Raw genomic sequence first — 25,940 nt, 5'->3', positions numbered from 1 at the left:
CATTCCGTACAGATCTTCAGGAGAAACTCAGAAATACGCAGGGGCGACAAACAGACTTTCTTCACGTAGCATGGCTCGCGTAACAACGGTACCCTGTAAATCTTTGTCTGATTGAAGATGAATACAGGATTAGATTTTAATACTTTTTGATGCAGAAAAATGAAGGAAATTTAAGAATTTAACACATTTTAAGACAGAAAAATACAAAATTTTTAACATTCAACGTTTTTTGTATTAATTCCACAATCTAGGGATCAAGAAGTTTTGCCTTATGATTTTAACAGAGTTATTATGTGGAAAATTGAAGGAGATAATAGAAGTGATTACATCAATGCCTCATATTTCAGGTTTTTTATTGGATTTTTTATTACTTTTCTAAGGGGCCGGGAAGTTGGAATTAAACATTAGAGGGATTATATACAAAATGGTTCCTGAGTGAATTCTTGACATCACAAAATGAGTTTACAAAAATTGAAATTACTTATTTTCTTTCAGAAAAAAACATGAGAGTTAAAAGAATTGAGCATCTGTCACAAACTCAAATGTACCAATCTCTATAACTTGTTTTATCTGATGGTGCTAAATGTACAACTTTGGCATTCTTAGCTTATTTGATTTAACAAAACTCATAGTTTGAAATGTCTAAGGTACACGTCAGTGGGTTGCAAAGATATAGGAATTTGAGAATTTGAGTTTTTGACAAACACTCAATTTCTTGGAAAAAATAAGATTATGAGTAAACATTGCTTTATCCGTTCCCCTCGGAAATTTAGTTTTTGATTTTACATTGTACATAGTATCTTAGTGTATGTACATAGTATCTTAGTGTATGTACATAGTATCTTAGTGTATGTACATAGTATCTTAGTGTATGTACATAGTATCTTACTGTATGTACATAGTACATTCAGGTTGTCATCAGTTACTTATCCATTTTTCATATTAAAAGGACTGTAAGTGTTATTTCAAGTATTTCCATGCAAAGATGTCAATGCCTGATTTACAACCGTACTCTTAAAAGTTTTGTCTGATCAAGTATGAATTAGATATCAATGGTAATAATTTTTAAAAACTGATTATTTTCAATTGTGGCGTCTCTACAAAATTGACTTGCGCATTTCTGTTGCAGGAAAACATAAAATAATTATTAGAATAAAACTTTTTAAACCTAGAAACACAACAATAGCTTCCATATTATTGGTCATATGAACCGTTGTAAATCGGGCATTGACATCTATGGATGGAGAGTCAGTTGAAAGTGAGCGTACAGTCCCATTAATTGCATAATTTAATAATTCATCTTATTTAAGATTTGAGAATTTTTATGTTCCCGATGTGATAATAAGCCAAGGACCCTCTCCTCACATACCGGGATCTACAGAACGATTCTGGCAAATGGCTTCTCAGTCTAAGGTGGAATTCACATAATTTTCGGTATTTAAATGGTTTACACAAAAAGGTTGCAAAGATATAGGATTAGAATATTAGAGTTTGTGACAAAGACTTAATTCGTTTCAGAAAAAAATTAGATTTTAAAGTAAGGATCAACCGTAAAAAATTTGATATCGCTGTCCTTTTATAGAATTATATTATCTAAATGAGTAAGAAATTTCACTTTAATAAGTTTAGAAGTATTGCATCAAAAACATTGTAATGAGTTTCATCATTTTCATCATTTTCATCATTTTCACCATTTTCATCATTTTCATCATTTTCATCATTTTCACCATTTTCACCATTTTCACCCTTTTCACCATATTCACCATTTTTACCATATTCTGATTTCTGATTTCTGATACAAAAATGTACATGAAATATATTTTTAGGCGTCTTGTGTTATACGACTTCAGTGTACAGCCGCTGAAGATTACAAACCAGGTAATGAACAAGAAAAATTTATTGATAAAAGATTAACGAATTATAATAACCACTCCTGTATGCCGAGTCCATTAGCGCCTGATCCAATCAGGGTTCAGTCATGTGTTGTCTATTCTGAACCAATAGAATTAGTATGGTGGTAACATCTATCTTTCTATCTAGCTCATTATCAAATTAGAGTTATAAATCATTCAATCGGCGCTATCAGTAAATGGAAATATTTACTTCTATTGAAACTAATGATATGCTTAAGTACAATGTTATGTTTACAATATTATTTTAACACTTCTTATGATGATGTTACTTAAAAGTCAAGTATTGAAGAAGGTTTGAAATGTTATGAATCTAATTTCAAATATTTTTAACTGTTTTAGGGCAAGAGATGAAATTTGGAAAAATGTCTCTTAGGTATTTATTTATTTATTTTGTAAATTATTTTGAACTATTAATGATTTTTGTTTTAATGAAGGGAAACATCTTAATCTCGTTTTATTTGCAAACAAAGATGGAAAAGGACAATGAAAACAAATAGAAACAAAGGAATTGAGTTTTTGCTACAAATTCTAATTTTCTAATCTCCATATCTTTGTATTACAATGTCTTAGACTTTAGAACTTCGAATTCTTATAGATCGAATAATCTAAGTTTGAAAAATCAAAGGTTTTCGCCCTCAGGTTGCAAACATATTGGGATCAGAACATTTGAATTTGTGGGAAATACTCAATTCCTTTGATATAATGAAGTTTTGTCAATAATGGGAGAAGCTGAAAAGCCTATCCTGTATGTTTAAGTTAATACAATTTCTAAAAGTTAAAAATAGAAATGATTTTAAAAGAAATATTTTTTTGTGCTTAGTCAAACTTTGGAAGAACTGTATGGTGGGTTTTGCGCTTGTAGAGCAATACTTCAGGTTAAGAACATTTATATACTACTAGCTGAAGGTCCCGGCGATGCCCTTGGAAAAAAACGTTAAAAAAATAATTTTGAAAAAAACATTTCGATTTTTTCAGCCTTTAACACCCCCCGGACACCCATGAGTGTCGACAAAAAATGTCAGCCCAATCGGTCCAGCCGTTTGGCCGGCTATACGAAACATATATACGAATGTCTTGTTTTATTATATAGATACATATTTAAGTTTATTGTTTAGCTGTTGTTGGGTTATTTGTATCAAATAGATCGTCCAGGTCATGATTTTTTTTATTTGGCAATTCACGTTCATATGATTTATATTCTCATGGTCAGTCAAAATAAAATAAAATCAAAATTAATTCAATTTTGAAATTCTACCATAAAAACGGAAAAATTTGGGAATTGTAGGATGTTGATACTTTTACAACGTATTAAAAAATGGCTGGTGATGATAGATAAAGCTTTTAGATTTCACATATCTTAAGAAAGAAAGGTCGTAAAGCACCACCTATATATATATATGCTACTTAGAGGATCCATACTCCCCCCCCACTCCCATTCCCATTTCCACTCCACCTTTTCATTAAAACTTTCAAAAAATTTTAAAAAATATTTATATTTTCATGGTCCACGTTTTTTAATTTATATTAAAGTTACGGCCCCGTTAAATACTTTTGTCTTTTAAGTGACATGATCATTTTTTTCAGAAACAATCAAGGAAAATTGTGAGAATTAAACACTTTTTAAGTTAGGAGAACGACGATATCTTCCACATTATTGATCAGAGAAAGGATTAAAGAGTGCCGTTTTATTCGGACATTGCCCTCTTACTTTAAAATAAGCTCATGTAAATATTATTTTGCAAGACTGGAGAAGACTCTGAAGAGAGTCAGATAGATCTGATAACCCTGAGCTATTGGCCGGAATATCAGGATCTTAAAAAAAAAGATGGAAAAGAGTTGTTAGGTAATCTTTTAAAACATTTGAAAGAGAGGAATTGATTCGTTGCCACAAATTCTAATTTTTTAATCCCTATATCTTTGCAACCCATGATGTTTGTAAACCTAAGATATTTCAAACTTTGAACTCTTAGATAAAATAAGCTGAGCTTGAGATATTAATGGTTTACAACATTAGTGCCAAGATATGGAAAATTGAAGTATACTCATTACAGTTATAGTTTTCCCTAGCTTTGTTAAACCATATTACATAAAAGTCATGTGATAATGCAATATGACAAATATAGAATGGTCTGCTAAAATTATTGGTTTCGTATAACTTTTATGTTATTATGAACTAGCATAAGAACCCAGCGCTTGCTAGGAATTATGATTTTAGCCAACTTAGAATCTCTAAAATAAAGTAATAACATTCCCGTGGTTTTCCCTAGTTCCCCAGTCAAAATGATGCATATTTGTTAAGGGGTTTATAAGTTAGGATCGGACAAACAAACGGACAAACAGAGATTACAACTTTATTAAATATTTAGACACAGTTACTGAAATTTGGGAATATTGCAACAAGAGTGGGATTGTTATTGTTCACTGCGACAAAGGAATAAAACGATCAGGAATCTTCATGGTTTTATCCCTTCTTCTCTACAGGGTAAACTACAGTACATAACTAGTATTTATAGTATTTATTTAAATGAGGACCTTGTAATAATTGTTAGCAGGTCGGGATTTACATAGATTTAAACAGTGGAAACTAATGATTTTAAGCAATTAGTGCTTTTTGTGCATTTTTTGCAGAGGTCAGATTTATGCGTGTGGTTTATGATTGATCAGTCCTTTAAGATATTTTGAAGGAATTAACCCGTGTTGTGTTATATGATTCAATATAAAGAGAAAGTTGATTTACATTTTTTTACATTTCTTCGCAAATATTACTCAATATTGTTGCTATAATGAATTTGATCTTTAAATGAGCATGAATGATAAGTGCGTACATTGTTATTATAATGATATTAAAATTTACGCAGAAGAATATGAAAACTGGAAACATATCTGGCGCAGTCAAGGAACTAAGAAGCCAACGTGATAAAATGGTATTCAAATCTAATCCTTTATTTCTAGTATTCTTGGATCTCAAATCTAATCCTTTATTTCTAGTATTCTTGGTTCTCAAATCTAATCCTTTATTTCTAGTATTGTTGGATTCTTGATGATCTTAAGTTCCTCCATCAAGTTGTTCAAGCTTACCAAAAATAAATTTTTTCTTTGCTTTAAGTTTAATTTTTTCATCAAAAAATTCATAAGATTAAAGATATAATAAAGAAAACGATGTTTGCAGATTGATGCATATAAAGATTTTGCTTTTTTTAAAGTTGTTCTGTAAAGATTTCGTTTATAAATATATCATGAATTTGGAAATATTTGATTTTATGCATTTTCACCAAATAGATTATTAAGTACAATAAGTGACAACAGAGAACTATAGACCAATTATACACAACGTCAAATATAACAAGGAAAAAGAAATTTTCTTACATTAGTTGACATGTTCTCCAGATTGAATAAAAAAGTGTAAAAACAGAAAATAAAGAACATATAAAATTACATTTTTTATCGTAAGGTTAGCACTTTTATTCAAAAATTATCACTAATATTAATAATAAAATGTCGGGCACAAAAGCTAAGTTCACACTTGTGACGTCAGAATACAGCTGTACTGAGTGTGTACACATACTACGTTGCCATATATTGTACTACAATCTATTTGCATTTTCACGAAAGAATATATTAAGAAGCCTCCAAAGATTGTATTTGTATTTTAGAAATCTCAGACATGCAAGGTACAAAATTTGGCATTAAGAAACAAAAAATAAGTTCTGAATTTCCGACAGTCAAAAATTTTATGTTGTGAATCTCAGGATCAAGCATTGCTCCATCGTAAGAAGATGTACGGTAACAGTACCCAGTCTTGGCATTATAGTGGTAAACAAATGCACAAAGAGAATATAACATATATTAGAGTGGAATTTACTAGAAAAAAGTGTAAAACGGCCATTTTGTTGTACTGTTTCCATACTGCAGGTGTACTTCACATATTTGCGCTATATAACCTTTTGGGCCTTGGAACATCATTTTATATAAAATCTTAAATTAATATTAAAAGAAAACCAAATTATGAAATAGGCTGGTTTCATAATTGACCAATGATCATTTCACATAGACTCTTTGCCTTTCACTTTACAAACGATGGTTTTCCGTTAAAACTATAAATCAAATGATGTTTTTTATTCACCTAATTCATTATAAAATTTATTTAACAGCTTTAAAAAATTCGAAATTGAAATGGATAGTCTAGGGAACATACTGTATTAATGTACTCTACTGCATATAATTTTTGAACATTTACATGATTTGTACACTTTGAACTCCCTTTCAGGCTAAAAGGGACTGACAAAATTCATACCGAGGGATCGTTTAAATTCCTCTCTAATATATATTCTATTCTCTTTGCTAATGCAGCATGATTAGATCTGATTTGGTCCCTGGTCAACAATGCTTAATAATAAATGATGTTTTTTTAGAAAGCAGTTTTTGTTATAAACAAAATTTGTTGGTAAACTTTTTGTAGTTATAAATATCTGAATTAAATCAAATGCTAAAAATATATTTTTTTATTAAACACTTTCAATAAAAAAGATCCTGTTCATTAACCTGAAATTAGACCTGAGCTGGGAACTTTATAATGGTGGATATCGAGATCAATGCTTGAACCTCTTTTTTTTTTTAATCTTGAGACTTACCTAATCTTTACTTGTATCATGAAAGGTGTATAAAATTCGACCAATTAAAGTCGCGTATCAATCGCCGGGAAATTTGAAGTTTTGCGCGCCATTTAAGATTAATAAACAGAAACGGGAGGAACTCTCTATTTTTAAAAAAAACGGTTTTTGACTTTTCTCTACTATACCCCAAAGCGAGTGGATTAGCAAGAAATTAAAATCTTTTAATTCTATTATTCTTGGTTCTCAAATCTAATCCTTTATTTCTAGTATTGTTGGATCACAAATCTTTCTTTTAATTCTAGTATTCTTGGATCTCAAATCTAATCCTTTATTTCTAGTATTCTTGGTTCTCAAATATAATCTTTTAATTCTAGTATTCTTGGATCTCAAATCTAATCCTTTAATTCTAGTATTCTTGGATCTCAAATCTAATCCTTTAATTCTATTATTCTTGGATCTCAAATCTAATCCTTTATTTCTAGTATTCTTGGATTTCAAATCTAATCCTTTATTTCTAGTATTTTTGGATCTCAAATCTAATCCTTTAATTCTAGTATTCTTGGATCTCAAATCTAATCCTTTAATTCTAGTATTCTTGGATCTCAAATCTAATCCTTTATTTCTAGTATTCTTGGATTTCAAATCTAATCCTTTAATTCTAGTATTCTTGGATCTCAAATCTAATCCTTAATTCTAGTATTCTTGGATCTCAAATCTAATCCTTTATTTCTAGTATTCTTGGATTTCAAATCTAATCCTTTATTTCTAGTATTTTTGGATCTCAATTATAATCTTTTAATTCTAGTATTCTTGGATCTCAAATCTAATCCTTTATTTCTAGTATTCTTGGATCTCAAATCTAATCCTTAATGCTAGTATTCTTGGGTCTCAAATATAATCCTTTATTTCTAGTATTCTTGGATTTCAAATCTAATCCTTTATTTCTAGTATTCTTGGATCTCAAATCTAGGTGAGAACGTGAGAACATTAAGATATTGTCACCCTGATGTTTATGCACATGATGTTTAATTAGCAAGACTTGATAAAGCATCACGACTATGTTGAACTCACAACAAAATCATGAAAACTCAAAAAAGGAATTCAATTTCCTGATCATTCTATTCGACTAATGTTAACCCAATACAGACTGGGGGGTCTCAATCAATGTACATTATACATAAAGCTTAAGAAAAATACATTCTTATACGACTTTCAACATATGTAAATATAAGATCTGTAAACAATTTTTTTTGACTATCGTAGATTTTTTTTAAGTACCGGCCGACATTTCGAAGTTTTAACTTAAGTTGGAATCGCAAACATGAGAAATTTTTACTATATTTAGTTGGATTGTTAAACACCATGATATGTCATGAAATGAATTAAAATACTGAATGTTTATCTGAATTTTACAAATACTTATTGTTCAGAAATATAGAAGTTAAAGTATGTTATTAATTTCTTCATTGAATTAAAATCCTTGAATTTTAAACAGCTTTAAATGCATTAAAGGGACTGTAAGCGTAATGTTAAGTGACCCTATATGTTAAAATGGCAATGTCCGATTTACAATGCTACCATTCAAAGCATATAAGAAACAATGGATAAATTATCAGACCTTACACTACTTTTTGAGTCAGAAAAACGTCGTTATCTTCCATGTTTTGGATCAGATTAAGGTATTAATTGTATCGTTGTAAGTCGGCATTGTCATCTTTGTTCTCTATAATGCATGGAGGATCACCTAAACTTTAAGCTTACAGTCCCTTAAACTAATTTGCATCATAAAAACTGAGTAAAGAATAAACTAATCTCGATGATTTTCCAGATTAAAAATGGAAACATGTATTTTTAATCAACAATACCGTGTTCACGGTTACTTCAAAATGAACCAATGATATTACTTTAACACTGATGCAATTTGCAAGATTTAGTCCCTTCCAGGTTCACCAATTCATCATTATCAAATGCGCGCAGTCTCTGAATTTTAAATCAATGGATGATTTGCAGTTAACCATGAAATAGAGTATTTAGGGCGCGAATTTATCTCTTATTTTCAGTTCTCCTTCCCCCCTCACAGCAGACACTTGTTTACCACCCTCAGTAATATTTCAAATTCTCCCAATCCCTCCTCTCCGCCCTTTTCACCCAATCTCCTTATCAACATGAGAACTTTGCTCCAGGTAAAGGTTTCGGGTGACAAATCTTTTGTTTGGACCAACATTACTGACCCATGATTCCCCTAACATAGGGATGTTAAGTTATTTTATGTCCCTTAGGACAATTAAGTAAAATATCCACCCGCTCTGTAAACTTTTCGTAAAATTTTGCCTACAAAAGATCCCACTCTGCGCTCAGGATGTTGGTAAGCAAAATTGGTCTTGCAAACCCTTGAAAGCGTTTAAAATCAAAATGAAAAAATGTGCAATTTGGAATATTTGAAAGGAATTCAATGATGAAGAGATTAGCCCCGTAAAAATTCAACGTGCTCTCTTTTTAGAACAGTTGTTCTTTAACAAATCAGAGGCAAACAATTATATATCTAACTGTTGAGGAGAGATCAGTGATGGTAAATTCTACCAGATTGATGTAATAATTGTCAAGCCAATGTTTGATGAATTGTACATTATTTCACCACTTAAAACAAATTTTAACAACATTTTATACTAGACTATACTGGTCGCCTTCTTTCTTGCATCCCCTATCTACTCTATTCCCAACCCTGTGCCGGGTGCTGAACCCAATGCTGTAGCAGATGCTACTGCTGAAGCTGACCCAGACGCTACAGCTGATCCTGAATACTATGGCGGGGGAGAGCACTGCAGTACAGTGTATGAAGATTTTTGCACACCTGTAACAGAGCAGAACTGCCAAACCAAATATAAGGTTTAGTATTTTAGATCATAATTCTGCTTCTAAAATAAGACCAACAAAGGAATTGAGTCTTTGGAACAGAATCAAATATTTAAACCTCAATATCTTTAGAACCCGATGTTGTAAACGTTTGATATTTCAAGCTCAGATTATTTGATCTAACATAATTTATAGTTTGAAATATCTAAGGTCTGCAACATTTGGTTCCAAAGATAAAGTGATTAGAAAATCAGAGTATGTGACAAAGACTCAATTCCTTTTATCAAGATTTCTTAAACTTTAATTTATTGAACTTTAATTCATGTTTTTAACTGCAACTCTTTCTAGACTGTAAACTTCTTGATGTTCTTCTATATTCTGTGTAATTACTGTACTACGTCTTTGTTTAGGATGTGTGCATAGCAGTTAAAGAGCAACATTGTACTCCAGTCAATGATCAGCGCTGTTTTCAGTATGAAACTCTAAAATGCAGGTTAAAAACTATAAAATAGTAACAAAATAAAAATAATTGAAATTCATTTGCTGATTTGATGAAAACCATTTTCAGGGAAGTTGGTGCTGAAGTGTGTGGAACTATCCAAATACAAAACTGCACCCAACATGCTTTGCAAATAGCAGAAACAACATGTACTGTGGGAGAGGAGGAAGTGTGCACTAACGTCCCAGATGTTGCTTGTCATACCGGTTCCTCTCCTCAGTGTACAACAGTACAGGATTTGAATTGTGTAGATGTTGCTGAAGAGATCTGCTCCACAGTAGTGGATGTTGTGTATCAGGACCAGTGTGTTACAGTAAACAATGTGCAGTGTGCTAACGTCGGGATTGAACAGTGTAACAACTATGATTCCCAAATCTGTAAACCTATTCATGTTGATCAATGCCATGATGTTTACAAAGATGAATGCACTACGGTTTATGAAAAATCTTGTCAAGGTTACCATTGTCAGGATGTCCCAAGACAAAAATGCCACAAGGTGCCCTCCAAGCAATGCCATAGCGTTCCTCAGCAGCATTGTGAAAATGTTCCAAAACGTGCATGTCAGACTTTTCCTTCACAAAAATGTAGTTCCACTCCCCAGCAGCAATGCATCAAGGTTCCAGTTATTAAGACCAACAATGTCTGTCGTAAGATCTATGTTCCAAAGTGTAGCAGTTTACCTCGAGAACAGTGCATAAATGTTGGCAGCCAGTCATGCAATGTGGGTCAACGTAAAGAATGCATTCATGTACCAAGAGTTGGTTGTTCTTCCCATCCAAGAAGCATTCCCACCACCTCATGCTATCCTGTTCATGTGGAACAATGTTTAAATGTACCTAGGATGGAATGTGCACCATACGCTGAACAGGCATGTGTTGATGTTCCTGGCCTTAAGTGTACAACAGTGGCTAACCAGCAATGCTTCCAGGTACCAGAGCAGCAGTGTTCTCCTGTTCATAGGGAACAGTGCCAGAAAGTACCTAAGCAGAAATGTTTGGGACATGCTAGCAATGGAGGACAAAGTGGGAACCAAGGACATGGTGCCATCCTTGGACATGGTTCCATCCTTGGACATGGTGGAAATGGAGGCCATGGAGGATTTGGGGTACAGGGAGGGCACGGTGGACAAGTTGGTTATGGTGACCAAGGTGGACAAGCTGGAAATGCTCACACAGCACATCTTCCTGGATACCAACCTCCTCATGGTGCTCTAGGACAAGATGCTCATTTTGGAGAAGGTGATGGTGGAGCAAACCAAGGATACCAGGGCCAATTCTCAGGAGGACCTGGAGATCACATTGAACCTGGTCCAGGCTTCGATGGACATTTCCAAGGAGTTCCTGCAGTTCATGATGAACATGAGGCTGGCTACTCCCCCTATGGAAAGTAGTTTTAGTGCATAGTTTTACTTTTTGTTGGATTGTTATTAAATTTAAAACTTGCAGATTGCTTTACTTCTGTTGCTTATTTATTATTGTATTTATTCTTGTAAAATTGGACCTACATAGTACAGAATTTTATTTGTTGGAATAAATAAAAGTATTTAAGGACTAGTTCAGCATTTTTATTCGATTTAAATTAAAAATTAAATTACTACATTAATTTCCTTTAAGTATGACTAGAGTTTCCAACGCAAGTGGATTTTACTTGCGCGCAATTTTGAACCCTTGAGCGCAATTCCGTAATAATAGCATGCAATGAATGCATCAGAATAGCGCACAATTGCACAATTCCATCCAACTTTTTTTACATTTGTGTTTCAATTTTTTGATAATATTCAATCAAAACCTTATGGCACACAATATATGCAATTAATTATTAAATAAATTAAAGAAATATTAATTATTTTTGTTTGTAAGGCCATCAAATACACTTTCAGTACCATAGTTTTCTGGTTCTCACTGTAGCAAAATATATAATTTCGACTAAACGAACCTTACAATTTTAACCAAAAAAAAGTTCCATTTTAATGTTCATCCAATATGAACAAATGAAAAAATATTAAATTGATAATTAGTAGCGTCTGCTTAACCACAAGAAACTTTAGAATTTGAAAACTGTTGAAACAAGTGAAACTCGGGCCTCGATCATTTTAAAATATACAGAGATATTTTCATTCTTGTATCTGCTTCATAAATTTGCAAGTCACAGATAAAATTATTGATTTTTATATGGAAAAGCAATTCCGAGCAATTATGTGCAATTCCTTGCAATTATGCACAATTCCGCGAATATTTAATTACTTCCTTGTTCGCAATTATAGCACAATTGCGCGCAATAAAATTGCGCAAGCGGAAGCAACCATTGCGTGCAATTCCGCGCAACAGAATTCCGATTGGAAACTATTTGATTTTTATTGATGAATTTTCATTGCTCTTGATCTTGAAATATTAATATATCTTACCTTCTTTAAATTCATTTTTGACTTTTAATAATCTTCTCTTAAATCGCAAAATTTTATGAAGCTTTGGCAAGAACGACATTTTTTCCCCCAAGAAAATGTGGGTTAGAAAAAGAAAAAGCATGTGATTGTAGATTATTCTTATTTTCTACAACAATGAGAAAAAAGCATCAGTGGAATAGGATTTTTTACTTGTACCATGCTTTGGAGGGGGTTTCTTATAAAATTGAAAAACTTGTAAATCTGTTAAATTTGGAAAGTTGAAAAGGAAGAGAAAGCTAGAAATAATTACAGGGTTATTAGCTTCCACCATCCCCTTGATACCCCCCAGCTCCCACCATCCCCTTGATACCCCCTAGCTCCCACCATCCCCTTGATTTAATTTAAACACTAGACTTAGGGTTTTTAGTATTCCAGCAAAAAACTATAATTTTTCCTGTTAATGGAATGGAAACCGGAAAAACTCTATTTTTCCTGTTAATGGAATGGATATCGCAAAAATTCTTCATCCCTTCTTGTTCTTAATCTTGTTTAATTTGGAAACAAGTATTTTGCATTGAAATAGCATATCAAATAGCATATCAAATAGCATATCAAAAGCTACACAAAATTGACAGCTATAAGAGCCTGCAGGCCTGACAACACAATAAAGAATATAAGATCTGATTATTTGGAGTTAATTATCTATCACTGTATAGGTTTTTAATTCTTTTCTTCTATAAGTAGAGTTTTGTTTTCACTTTTTTGTAAACTCTTTGTAGATATAATATGATGAGGGATCAAAACTCCTTTATAAATCTTGAAATGTACAGCTGTTTTGAGTCCTCTGCGTTCCTTCAATCTCTGAGTTAGTTTCAGACTTGTGACTTAGGTCTGTGTCATCTTATCTCTAAGATGAATAGATTGTATAATACATGGCATAAACTTTTTGCAAGTTAACCATCCTTAGCTGATCAGTTTATTGCCCCCCCTCGCCCTTCCAACTCTTCAAATATATAATAAATCTATACTTTTTATTATTTCTGTAATTCCTTACGCTCAGTGCCCCTTTTCCTGGCCATCTTTTTATGAATGCCGACTACTGCATTTTAAAATCCACTCTTTATGCCAGAGACTTAACTCCGTGTGGCTGAGTTAACTATTGAACCAGAAAAATGAATGAATACATGAATTTAAATAAAATGAATGGGTTATATTATATACCGTAAAAGTTCACGGATTAAGTTGGAATATATTATCTTAAATGCGCCTATCCGTAAAATGTAACTTTTAATTTTTTAGATGATTATAAACTTAGTCAATATTTATGTAAAAAATTAAATAACGATAAAAAAGTATTGCGGATTAATATGCGATGTCTGTAACTAAGAGTTAATATTACGGACTATACAAAAGAGCGCATCTAAGACATTTGACAAGGTTTGACGTCCCTTCATCTCTTGTCTGCGTTGTAAACCATGGTGACGGATTCCAAAAAAGGATTTTATACCTTGTAAATAACTAGAGCTTGAAACCCATCAATCCTTTAAAAATACTTGAAAATTTATATACGGGCACTTGGACAGGTGGCCGTATCAGGTCTTTTATAATACCGACTCCAGGTTTTAAACCACTCAAGAGTTCTTTCATAATACCGACTCCAGGTTTTAAACCACTCCAGAGTTCTTTTATAATACCGACTCCAGGGTTTAAACCACTCCAGAGTTCTTTCATAATGCCGACTCCAGGGTTTAAACCACTTCAGAGTTCTTTCATAATACCGACTTCAGGTTTAAAACCACTCCAGAGTTTTTTCATAATACCGACTCCAGGTTTAAAACCACTCCAGATTTTTTTCATAATACCAACTCCAGGTTTAAAACCACTCCTGAGTTCTTTTATAATACCGACTCCAGGTTTAAAACCACTCGACTCCAGAGTTCTTTTATAATACCTACTCCAGCTGTTAAGCCATTCCAGAGTACTGTCATAATACCGACACCACTCCTGCAGTCTTCTCCATCTCCAAATTTTGGAGCCTAGTCACCCAAACTAACCTAAATTTTGATCCGTCAAAACTGTTTGAAATCAGCCATCAAAAACTTGAAAAATTTGAAAAAATATTACAATGCTATTTTTAAATAGTATACAAGGAAAACTTGTTGCCGCCAATAGCAACATTTAAGAGCTAACTTTATTGCGAGTAAGTTAACAATATCGAAATTTGTAAAATATGTTTGCTAATGATTGCAAGCTTTTTGAGACCCCGATAATAAATTGGACACAAAATATATATAATCGATTTTTTATCCTAAACTGCTTTTAAGGTTGTTGGTTAAAAAATACTAACTTTAACAGGGGGGGAGTGCAACTATCCTCCCTTTCCTCGATAGAACGACTCTCTCCCCTTTCCAAATGGTAACATGACACGTTTTCATTATTAGACGCCTTAAAAGGCTTCACAACATACATCTAATGACCTACATCTTACACTAATCCGCAAACTTTATCTTAAATTTTATCCTTGCCACATTTAACTTACAACGAAAACCCATATTCTACATCTTACATTTTAAAACTTAAAAATTAGAACTTACATCATACTTTTTACATTTTACAACTTACATCTTGCATCTCACATCTTACAAATCACATCTTACATCTTGCATCTTCCATCTTCCATCTTCCATCTTGCATCTCACATCTTACAAATCACATCTTACATCTTACATCTTACATCTTACATCTTATATCTTATATCTTATATCTTACATCTTACATCTTACATCTTACATCTTTCATCTTACATCTTACATCTTACATCTTACATCTTACATCTTACATCTTACATCTTACATCTTACATCTTACATCTTACATCTTACATCTTACACATCATCTTGCATCTTACATCTTACATCTTACATCTTACATCTTACATCTGACGTCTCTTACCTCTTACACTTCAACATTATGTATTTAATATCTTATGTTTAGTAAATTAAATTATTTCCGAAATATCACAATTTTACATTTTATAGCATTCTTTTGTGGAACTATCCCAAATTGTTCATAGTATCATCTTCTAATGGAGTAAAAACCTGAGCTCTGTTTCTTCAATTGTTGAATTGTGAAACTGAGGAATTGTAAACATTAAACATTTAATAGATCCACATTCTTCATTCTCCCCCCCCCCTCCTCCTCCCTCATCCCCTTCTCCATCCTCCTTTCATCTCAACCAACCCCAAACTTTACCAACCAATTTCCTTCCACTCCCTGGGCTCCTCTTTCCATGTTAAACCATTACCCTTTCCATCTACACCAATCCCCAAGTATAGGGGGGTAAATGGGATGTTGGTAGGTAAACAGGGATAATCTGTCTACTGTGTTAAATAAATGAGGTTACATCAATATGAATATGTCACTCACACAGATGTTTTTATATTTTTAAGTATTCTAGAAATCATTATTTAAAAGTAAACCAGGGAATTTTATTAATAATTTACTTCTTTAATACAGAGACAAATGTTTAGAGGACAAATCGAGTTTTTTTAAAAATACAAAGCATTAATTCAAAGCATTCATTAAGAAAATAGACCAATAGTATAGATAAAAAATATACTTAAATAAAAACAAGTAGGGTTTCTAAATTTTCGATAAAATTTTTTTCGAGATTTTTCCGAAATTCGAACCCTATTCCGGGGAAATTTTCTATAAAGTTCGTGAAATTCGTGAATTTAGGAGTAAAAAATATTAAATGTTTGTCGTCAAAAATCTCTGAAATTTTTCGCAAAAATTTCGTTAATTTCGAGTTTCGAAAATTTCATTGGAAACCCTGAGAACAAGCCATGTTTGTATCATTATGATTAAAATTCTTTTTCTTTATACAATGAAAATGATATAATTTTTCTTAATATTTCTGTAATGGAAGAAAACAAATTTTTTTATCAAAATCATTAAATCTGAGATTTGAGAATGAAACATGACGAGTAGAAACATGTTAGGCTCCCCCCTGTCCCNAAATTGTTTAGACTTGCGTAGACAAGTAAAACACATACTTTTTCTCCTGCACCTTTTAGATTGAAAACATGATTTTCTATTGAACACATAGATACAGGCTGAAAACTTGCATCAATTTTCAAGGGTGGGTCGACTTTAGAGTTTGCAATTTACGCCTTGCCTTTGATTTTATCTCACTTACTCAATTATATCTATTTGTAGCCCTAGACATTTGCATTTTTTATCTACAAGTAATTGGAAAAATTCTTAACGATTTTTGTGTTAGAGCTTGCAACTTTTGGATCAATGTAAGAATTTCGAAGACTGTTAAAACTGATTCTGATATTGACTAGAAGGTTTAGTCTGAAGTATATAAAGCGGTGTTTATACAAAGTTCTAAAACTGATTCTGATATTGACTAGAAGGTTTATTCTGAAGTATATAAAGCGGTGTTTTTACAGAGTTCTAAAACTGATTCTGATATTGACTAGAAGGTTTAGTCTGATGTATATAAAGCGGTGTTTTTACAGAGTTCTAAAACTGTTTCAGGTCGAAACACAGCAGAGTTTAATTAGTTTGAATATTCTAATGTTAAAGTTTTGAACTGGAACACGATGGGTTAAACTCCTAAAATTTATAGGTCAGAAATAGTCGATTAAGCATCAGTGTTCTGTCATGTACTTAAGAATGGGCAATAGCCAGATTCGTTTTACAAAAACTTTTAATGTTTTTAAACTTCTAAAAGGTTTTACGACAGTATAAGAAGGTTCCAACATTTTAAAACTTTATTCTGTAGAAGTTTGCTTTATCACAGAAGAAAATATAAGGCAAAAACGACGTTTTTGAGATTTTTAAAACGATAGTTTTTGGTTTGTTTTTTGCCTTATATTTGTACCCCTTCTCAGATTGTCGGAAAACCTTTTAAAAGTTAAAAATATGAAAAGTTTCTTTAAAACGTATCTATCCATCGCGAAATGTACTACGCCTGAAGAACGGTTTAATTAGTACTGTACATGAAAACAGTGAGCTGTTTATGTGGTAAATGCCGTACTCTTAAAAGTTCGTCCCGCAAACTGTGTCAGTCCAGGTACAACCAGTCCGCTATCCAAGTCAACCAGGACGCAACACACCTGGCTCTAAATGCCACACAAGGACACACGCATAGCTTATCAATCTAGCTATTACTCAGGCTCTAATTGCCACAAAGGGACACAAGCGTTACTTATCAATCTAGCTATTACTCAGGCTCTAAATGCCACACAGGGTCACAAGCGTAGCTATCAACAAGCTATATATCGATCCCAAATGATGGGGACGCTCCTACCTGTTTATCAAAACAGGGCTTCAGTCTAGCTATCAACAAGCTATTGGCTATCTACAAGCCCTTGATCGATCTTTACCCTACACGAGGTATGATCTCAACCCTAATACTCAATTAATCTACTCTGTAATCAAAGCAGAGTTCTGATTCTAACTAACTTGTATTTAAGGTTTACAAGTTACAAGGTAAATCAATAGACGTAATTACAATTCCTACGTCGTTATCTATATCACATGATTTAAGTCAAATCTTGTTACGTATTACAGCACAATCAGAAATACTCGCATTTTAAGATATACGTCATATATATCACATGATTAAGCTAAGTTGAATGTACGCATTCATAGGGTTTACGCAAACCATGCTACGTATTTATTTGAAACGCAGTTCAATTGAATAATGGGTTTTTACGTAGAAGTTTACAACATAGATAATTAATAATGTACAATGTAATGCAAGTTTCAGAATATTATGTGACCCGATATTTATTACAAATATACTATAATTGGTGCAGTACATGAATACACTGAGCTAAATATACTATAATTGGTACAGTTCATGATTACACTGAACTAATTATACAATAATTGGTACAATACATAGGTGCACTGAGATAACTATACCATAATTGGTACAGTACATGATTACACTAAGCTAAATACTGCAGACAGTACGTAAATGTAATATCGTCTTAGAATAGACATTTAACCCACAGTGTTGCATTGTATTGAGTATACTTGTCACAGTGGGCTCTAATACTCATCTAACAGTGGTTAATGATAGACAGCAGCAGGTAAATAACTGACAACAGTTAATAAATAACAAGAGAAACGACAAGTGTGCCGTTCAATACAGTTTTCTTCTTTAACAAGGAATTTATATTGCAGTTTTTTAACTGTAAATTTTCATATGGCTTACTAGCGACCAAAGACAAGAGAATTCATGGTTAGCCAGTAAGCATTGAAATTTTTAATTAATGGTTAGCCAGCAAAAATTAGAATCCTTAATTCATGGTTAGTCAGTAAACATTAGAATCCTTAATTCATGGTTAGCTAGTAAACATTATAATCCTTAATTCATGGTTATCCAACAACCATTAGAATCCTTAATTCATGGTTAGTCACTAAACATTGAAATCCTTAATTAATGGTTTTCCATCAACCATTAGAATCCTTAATTCATGGTTAGCCAGTAAACATTAGAATCCTTAATTCATGGTTAGCTAGTAAACATTATAATCCTTAATTCATGGTTATCCAACAACCATTATAATCCTTAATTAATGGTTAGCCATCAACCATTATAATCCTTAATTCATGGTTAGCCAGTAAACATTAGAATCCTTAATTCATGGTTAGCTATTAAACATTAGAATCCTTAATTCATGGTTAGCTATTAAACATTATAATCCTTAATTCATGGTTATCCAACAACCATTAGAATCCTTAATTCATGGTTAGTCAGTAAACATTGAAATCCTTAATTAATGGTTAGCCATCAACCATTATAATCCTTAATTCATGGTTAGCCAGTAAACATTATAATCCATAATTCATTGCTATCCATCAACCATTAGAATCCTTAATTTATGGTTAGCCATTAACCATTAGAATCCTTAATTCATGGTTAGTTAGTAAACAATATAAACCTTAAGTCATGGTCATCCATCAACCATTATAATACTTAATTCATGGTTAGCCAGTAAACATTAGAATCCTTAATTCATGGTTAGCCAGTAAACATTGACATCCTTAATTAATGGTTAGCCATCAACCATTAGAATCCTTAATTCATGGTTAGCCAGTAAACATTATAATCCTATAGTTTATGGTAAGCAAGTATACATAGAAATCTTTAATTAGTGGTTAGCCAGTAAATATTGTTAAGCTTGTAGGGCTATCCGAGTTTGTCACTTATTTTTTTTAATTTTTGCCACAAACTCACATTTTCTAATCCCTTTATCTTTACAACCTGATGGTTTAAAGATTTAATATTTAAATTTTAAACTATTTGATCTAACATAATTTATAGTTTGAAATATCAACGGTCTACGGGCTGCAAAGATATAAGGGCTGAAAATTAGAATTTGTGTCAAAAACTCAAATTCTTTATTGTTTTAATGTCAACACTATAAAAAACAGAAATTATCGTACTGTAACTAAATAGATTTTCCCTTTAAAAGCCAGTTAAACTGAACCAAGGATTGAGGAAAGGAAGGGGATGAATAGATGAGTGAATAAATGTTTAAAGGGAGTGTTCGCGAAAAACGAAAGGGGGAATAGGCAATAAATTATCGATCCTGATCGCAGCTAATCTTACTTTTATCTGTTGGGACTATAAGGAGAAAATCGTTAAAAACGACTTATACTGATGAACGTAGCGTCCACACAAATTCAGAAAGTTGCGACATACGGCTCGGATCGTTAAAAAAAATTAATTCCAAACAAATCATTCAGATATTACAACTAATAATCATCGATAATTTTTCGACGCATTCATATATAGTTGATATTTCATAATATTTTAGATAAAAAAAAAAAAATAATATTTCGCTTACAACTATTTTCGATCGTTCCTGGGAAATATGAAATTGTCGTCTTCGTTATCAAAAATCCTCGAACATGAATGAAAGTTTTCAAAAGTAACTCTCAGATCATAAAAAATAAGAAATATTATGAAACATCAAATATATACGAATGCGTCGAAAAATAATCAATGATTATAGGTTGTTATATCTGAATGATTTGTTTGAAATTAAATTGACTTTTTTAGGATACTAGTCCTGTGTTGGAACTTTCCGAATATGAATGGACGTAAGATCTTCGGTACAAGTTGTTTTTAACAATTTTCTCCTTATAGTCGCATACAGATAGAAGTAAAATTAGTTGCAATCAGAGGGGATAATTTATCGCCGTATACCCCCTTTCATTTTTCCCGAACACTCCCTTTAAAGTAGATTGAATAATCTTACAAAAGAATGACTAAAATGACTTCACCAAATAATCTACGTGTCATCTATCTATCTCGCTATCTATGCATCTATCTATATCAGGATCTATCTATTTAACTATCCATCTATCTAACTCTATCCTGTCGGGATCTTTCTATCCACTGACTCATCTAATTTTGACCCATCATGGAATCAGAATAATTATAGTGAAGAAAAAAGCCTAAATTTTGCCTCTAATGGATTTTCTCGGGTTTTAAGGGTTTTAGGGGGATAATTGGTGGAAACTTTAGATATAAAATACAGAATTTACAGAATTTACAGAATACAGAATACAGAATACAGAACACATAAGATACAGAATTTACAGAACACAGAATACAGAACACATAAGTTACAAAATTTACAGAATTCAGAATACTGAACACCTAAGATACAGAATTTACGTAATTCAGAATACTGAACAAATAAGATACAAAATTTACAGAATACAGAATACTGAACACATAAGATACAAAATTTACAGAATTCAGAATACTGAACACAATATGTACAGAATACAGAATACTCAACACATAAGATACAGAATACAGAAAAATTCATACAAAATAAGATTTATAAATGCAGATTTTTAAAAATGTCTGCAAAGCATAAAATTGCATAACCTTGAAAATGTTGCATAAAACTACTGTATCTGAAAAAAATCATTTTATTTTGTTTTGTTTTCTTGACTTCGTGATATTACACTAATTGCCATAGAACACCGAATTATGTTATAGTCCCCAATTATGTATAGATCTTTCTATCTATCTATCTATCTAACTTTCTATCTATCTATCTATCTACCTATTTAACTATCTTTGCATTGCTTAATCAATATATTCTATTTTATGAATCTAAACATTAATTCAAAACGTTTGAGATCGCACCAGCTGATATCTAAATAAAAAAGTTATTAATGATATTTTTATTTTAAAAAGTCGCAACGACCTTTGTTTTTTCCTCCCATCTTACTTAGACTTTTCAGTAGCACTAAACAATAACATATATATTTATAAATTGTTTCTAGCTTAAGTTTAAAAGGAGTAATTGGTAAAATACTGCTTTATTTTTGGGTGAGAACGTGCACATCTTGTTTTACAGCTTAATCACTAATAAACAGAGTTCTGTATAACTCTCTCATATCGATATATCGGTCTGTCTATCTATCTATCTATAAACCATTCTTTTTATCTATCTATCAATCTATCCATGGGTACAGGTGGGTTCTGATTTTGTCTTTATTTTCTTCAATTCCCGCTTTATATCAAATATAACAAATTGTCGCAGCAGCAGTTCTATTTTTTGTACAAGGTGTTCTAAAATAGTTCTAATTTTGTACAAGGTGTTCTAAAATAGTTCTAATTTTGTACAAGGTGTTCTAAAATAGTTCTAATTTTGTACAAGGTGTTCTAAAATAGTTCTAATTTTGTACAANGAGGTCAGTTTCCGGTATTAATCTTTTTTCAACTTCACACTTTTACATAAAAGGAAAGTTTGTCAAAGATAATGAAATTAAAGGGACTGTAAGCGTAATTTCAAGTGGCAAACATGGAAATGCCTGATTTACAACGTAACCCATGAAACCTGAATCTGATACAAATTGTGGAAGAAACCGTTGTTTTTCTGTTTCGAAAAGTGCATATTCATGTTAATTTCTCTATAGTTTCTTCTTTGTAAGCAAGAAATGCGGAAGTCACTTTTGCAAAGAACCCCACCATAGTTTCAGCAGAGATAAATATTTCCATTTACTGATAGCGCTGATTAAAGGATTTATATCTCTAATTGGATAATGAGATAGATAGAAAGATAGATGTTACCGCCATACTATTTCTATTGGTTCGGAATAGACACCAAACCCATGATTGAACCCTGATTGGATCAGACGCTAATGGACATGAGTAACCCGCAAAACAAACTTAACAGTTTTCAAAAACAAAAACATGGAGTACTACTTCATACTTGATCACTAAAATAGTTCTAATTTTGTAAAAGGTGTTCTAAAATAGTTCTAATTTTGTACAAGGTGTTCTAAAATAGTTCTAATTTTGTACAAGGTGTTCTAAAATAGTTCTAATTTTGTACAAGGTGTTCTGTTGTTCTAAAATAATTATAATTTTGTACAAGGTGTTTTAAAATAGTGCAAAGCAGATTATACCAAAAAAACGGGTCCTCCCAATTATAGCAATGTCTCTTATATTTTGTATTTTTATTAGTTATAGTTATAAAGTGCTATCTCATATATATAGTAAAATGATTTCAACCTTTTTTACAAAAATATTATTACTGCAGTACAGGTTATAGTGTATGTTTAAAAATTTTCTTTTCCATTAAAAAATATCCTAGATGGGCAGGAAAATAAAAATACTCTAGTTGGCATACTGATAGGAGTACTAATCGGAGACCCCTTATCAGCAGAAACTATCTCGTCGGAGACACGCATATTTTCATTAGAATCCCTAAGATTTTCATCCGCAATCCTTAAACATTCACTTGAAAACCCATGTTTCAATGGATACCCCAATCGGACACCTTTCTTCAAAGGTTTTCAGAACCGACACCTTTTTTTTTTGAAAGGTTTTCAGAACGGACACCTTTTTTCCTAAGGTGTTCAGAACGGACACCTTTTTTCAAACGTTTTAGAACGGACACCTTTTTCCAAAGGTTTTCAGAACGGAAACCTTTTTCCAAAGGTTTTTAGAACGGTCAACTTTTTTCCAAAGGTTTTTAGAACTGACACCTTTTTTCCGAAGGTTTTTAGAACGGACACCTTTTTTCCAAAGGTTTTCAGAACGGTCAACTTTTTTTCAAAGGTTTTCAGAACGGAAACCTTTTTTCCAAAGGTTTTCAGAACGGTAAACTTTATTTCAAAGGTTTTCAGAACGGACACCTTTTTTTCCAAAGTTTTTCAGAACGAACACCTTTTTTCCAAAGGTTGTTCTAATTTTGTACAAGGTGTTCTAAAATAGTTCTAATTTTGTACAAGGTGTTCTAAAATAGTTCTAATTTTGTACAAGGTGTTCTAAAATAGTTCTAATTTTGTACAAGGTGTTCTAAAATAGTTCTAATTTTGTACAAGGTGTTCTAAAATAGTTCTAATTTTGTACAAGGTGTTCTAAAATAGTTCTAATTTTGTACAAGGTGTTCTAAAATAGTTCTAATTTTGTACAAGGTGTTCTAAAATAGTTCTAATTTTGTACAAGGTGTTCTAAAATAGTTCTAATTTTGTACAAGGTGTTCTAAAATAGTTCTAATTTTGTACAAGGTGTTCTAAAATAGTTCTAATTTTGTACAAGGTGTTCTAAAATAGTTCTAATTTTGTACAAGGTGTTCTAAAATAGTTCTAATTTTGTACAAGGTGTTCTAAAATAGTTCTAATTTTGTACAAGGTGTTCTAAAATAGTTCTAATTTTGTACAAGGTGTTCTAAAATAGTTCTAATTTTGTACAAGGTGTTCTAAAATAGTTCTAATTTTGTACAAGGTGTTCTAAAATAGTTCTAATTTTGTACAAGGTGTTCTAAAATAGTTCTAATTTTGTANGGGGGGGGAAGGGGGACGGATGGTTTTTATTGTTCCGTATTTCCTGTAAGAGGTCAGTTTCCGGTATTAATCTTTTTTCAACTTCACACTTTTCCATAAAAGGAAAGTTCGTATAAGATTTATGAAATTAAAGGGACTGTAAGCATAATTTCAAGAGACACTTCATGCAAAGATGGAAATGCCTGATTTACAACGTAACCCATGAAACATGAATCTAATAAAAATTGTGGCGATAGATTGAAAGATAGATGTTACCGCCATACTATTTCTATTGGTTCAGAATAGACAACAAACCAATGACTGAACCCTGATAGGATCAGGCGCTAATGGAGTGACCCGCAAAACAAACTTAACAGTTTTCAAAAACAAAAACATGGAGTACTACTTCATACTTGATCAGACAAAGCTCTGAAGGGTAAGGTTGTAAATCGAACATTGCTATCTTAGCATGGTCACATGAAATCACGCTTACAGTCCTTTTGAGGGTTAGAAAACATTCAAACGTTTTAGAACGGACACCTTTTTCCAAAGGTTTTCAGAACGGAATCCTTTTTTCCGAAGGTTTTTAGAACGGTCAACTTTTTTCCAAAGGTTTTTAGAACGGATACCTTTTTTCCGAAGGTTTTTAGAACGGACACCTTTTTTCCAAAGGTTTTCAGAACGGTCAACTTTTTTCAAAGGTTTTCAGAATCGAAACCTTTTTTCCAAAGGTTTTCAGAACGGTCAACTTTTTTTCAAAGGTTTTCAGAACGGACACCTTTTTTTCAAAGGTTTTCAGAACGGACACCTTTTTTCCCAAAGTTTTTCAGAACGAACACCTTTTTTCCAAAGGTTTTCAGAACGGACATCTTTTTTTCAAAGGTTTTCAGAACGAACATCTTTTTTCCAAAAGTTTTCAGAACGGACATCTTTTTTTCCAAAGGTTTTCCTCAAAGGCCTTAAGATTTTCTTTAAACATCCCCTATCCCATCGGAGACCCCAAGTCCTCCGTTGAACTCTAATGATGATGTTTTCTTCCAAGACTCGAATTTTTTTCCCCCACCGTAAATACAGCTTTTTATTATGCTTTAAAAAAACGTTAAAGTTTTTTGTGACACCCAGTTTAGTCCGGACTCGTTGCCAATCTTGATCTGATTTTAGAATTCAAACATTTGCAATTCTAGATCTGCAGATCTGCAGATTTGCAGATTTGGTTTTGTTGTTTTAGTTTCAATTAAAGCTTTAAATCAATGTAGTAATTTGTTTGATGACATGTGCTGTTAACAGAACTCGCTTTTCTGGCAAATAATGGTTGTAAAACATGGTTTATTTCTTTAGGCGTTTAATAAAACATTGGTTTTAAGAAATTGTAGTTTTTGCCTTGTAATGGTATACATAAGCAATAACAGATGCCCTTTTTTATTGAATACAACTTTTTTTAAACATTACTTTTAATTATATATTTTTTATCTTTATCGTAACTCATTTTTTCTTAACAATTTTGAATTTTGAGAGGTCTTTTTTAGGGTTCGGCTCATTTTTCAAGATTCTTTCTCCTTCAAAAACCCTTTTATTCTTTAACAAGCTCTCTCATTATATTCCCGTTTAAATTGAACACTGGCTCCAAAATTGGTTAGAACTGCTAAATTTTTAGAAAAATCTAAAATGACACTCTGGGACGTATGAGGTCATATATTTCACAATTTTAGGAATTTACCCTCTTTACCCCTCTAGTGCAAAGCACGCCCCCTTCCCTCTACCATTATGTTCTTCCCCCTTCCCCTTGCACTATTCTCCCCCCCCCATGAATAAGTCAATAGGGGAATAATGGGGAGAATTCAGAATACTGAACACCTA

General features: G+C 32.2%; 2 protein-coding genes across 2 annotated transcripts; both read left to right on the top strand.

The window, feature by feature from the left end:
* Positions 1-99: 99 nt before the first annotated feature.
* Positions 100-7,396, top strand: LOC111705740 (receptor-type tyrosine-protein phosphatase S). The gene is made up of 10 exons (XM_023478386.1): positions 100-347; positions 1,311-1,413; positions 1,827-1,878; positions 2,253-2,286; positions 2,734-2,788; positions 3,657-3,756; positions 4,280-4,395; positions 4,772-4,837; positions 5,663-5,726; positions 7,332-7,396. The coding sequence occupies exons 1-10, from the start codon at positions 292-294 to the stop codon at positions 7,394-7,396; spliced, it is 711 nt and encodes a 236-aa protein (XP_023334154.1). The 5' UTR covers positions 100-291.
* Positions 7,397-8,573: 1,177 nt separating this feature from the next.
* LOC111705749 (uncharacterized) lies at positions 8,574-11,431 on the top strand. The gene is made up of 4 exons (XM_023478395.1): positions 8,574-8,709; positions 9,197-9,412; positions 9,790-9,872; positions 9,948-11,431. Exons 1-4 carry the CDS (start codon positions 8,692-8,694, stop codon positions 11,266-11,268), a joined length of 1,638 nt encoding a protein of 545 aa, XP_023334163.1. The 5' UTR covers positions 8,574-8,691; the 3' UTR covers positions 11,269-11,431.
* Positions 11,432-25,940: the final 14,509 nt, after the last annotated feature.

This window comes from Eurytemora carolleeae, unplaced genomic scaffold, assembly GCF_000591075.1.
Source record: "Eurytemora carolleeae unplaced genomic scaffold, Eaff_2.0 scaffold302, whole genome shotgun sequence".
Classification (NCBI taxonomy): domain Eukaryota; kingdom Metazoa; phylum Arthropoda; class Copepoda; order Calanoida; family Temoridae; genus Eurytemora; species Eurytemora carolleeae.
Note: the sequence above shows the minus strand (reverse complement) of the source record. Positions and strands in the feature narration are given on the sequence as shown.

Excerpts from the sequence above, each read along its gene's own strand:
- LOC111705740 (XM_023478386.1), top strand. The coding sequence starts at position 292 with ATGTGGAAAATTGAAGGAGATAATAGAAGTGATTACATCAATGCCTCA. Across the intron at positions 2,287-2,733 it reads TTTGGAAAAATGTCTCTTAG|TCAAACTTTGGAAGAACTGT; the intron begins GTATTTATTTAT and ends TTTTGTGCTTAG. Across the intron at positions 3,757-4,279 it reads AGATGGAAAAGAGTTGTTAG|ACACAGTTACTGAAATTTGG; the intron begins GTAATCTTTTAA and ends TTAAATATTTAG.
- LOC111705749 (XM_023478395.1), top strand. Across the intron at positions 9,413-9,789 it reads ACTGCCAAACCAAATATAAG|GATGTGTGCATAGCAGTTAA; the intron begins GTTTAGTATTTT and ends GTCTTTGTTTAG. Across the intron at positions 9,873-9,947 it reads TATGAAACTCTAAAATGCAG|GGAAGTTGGTGCTGAAGTGT; the intron begins GTTAAAAACTAT and ends AACCATTTTCAG.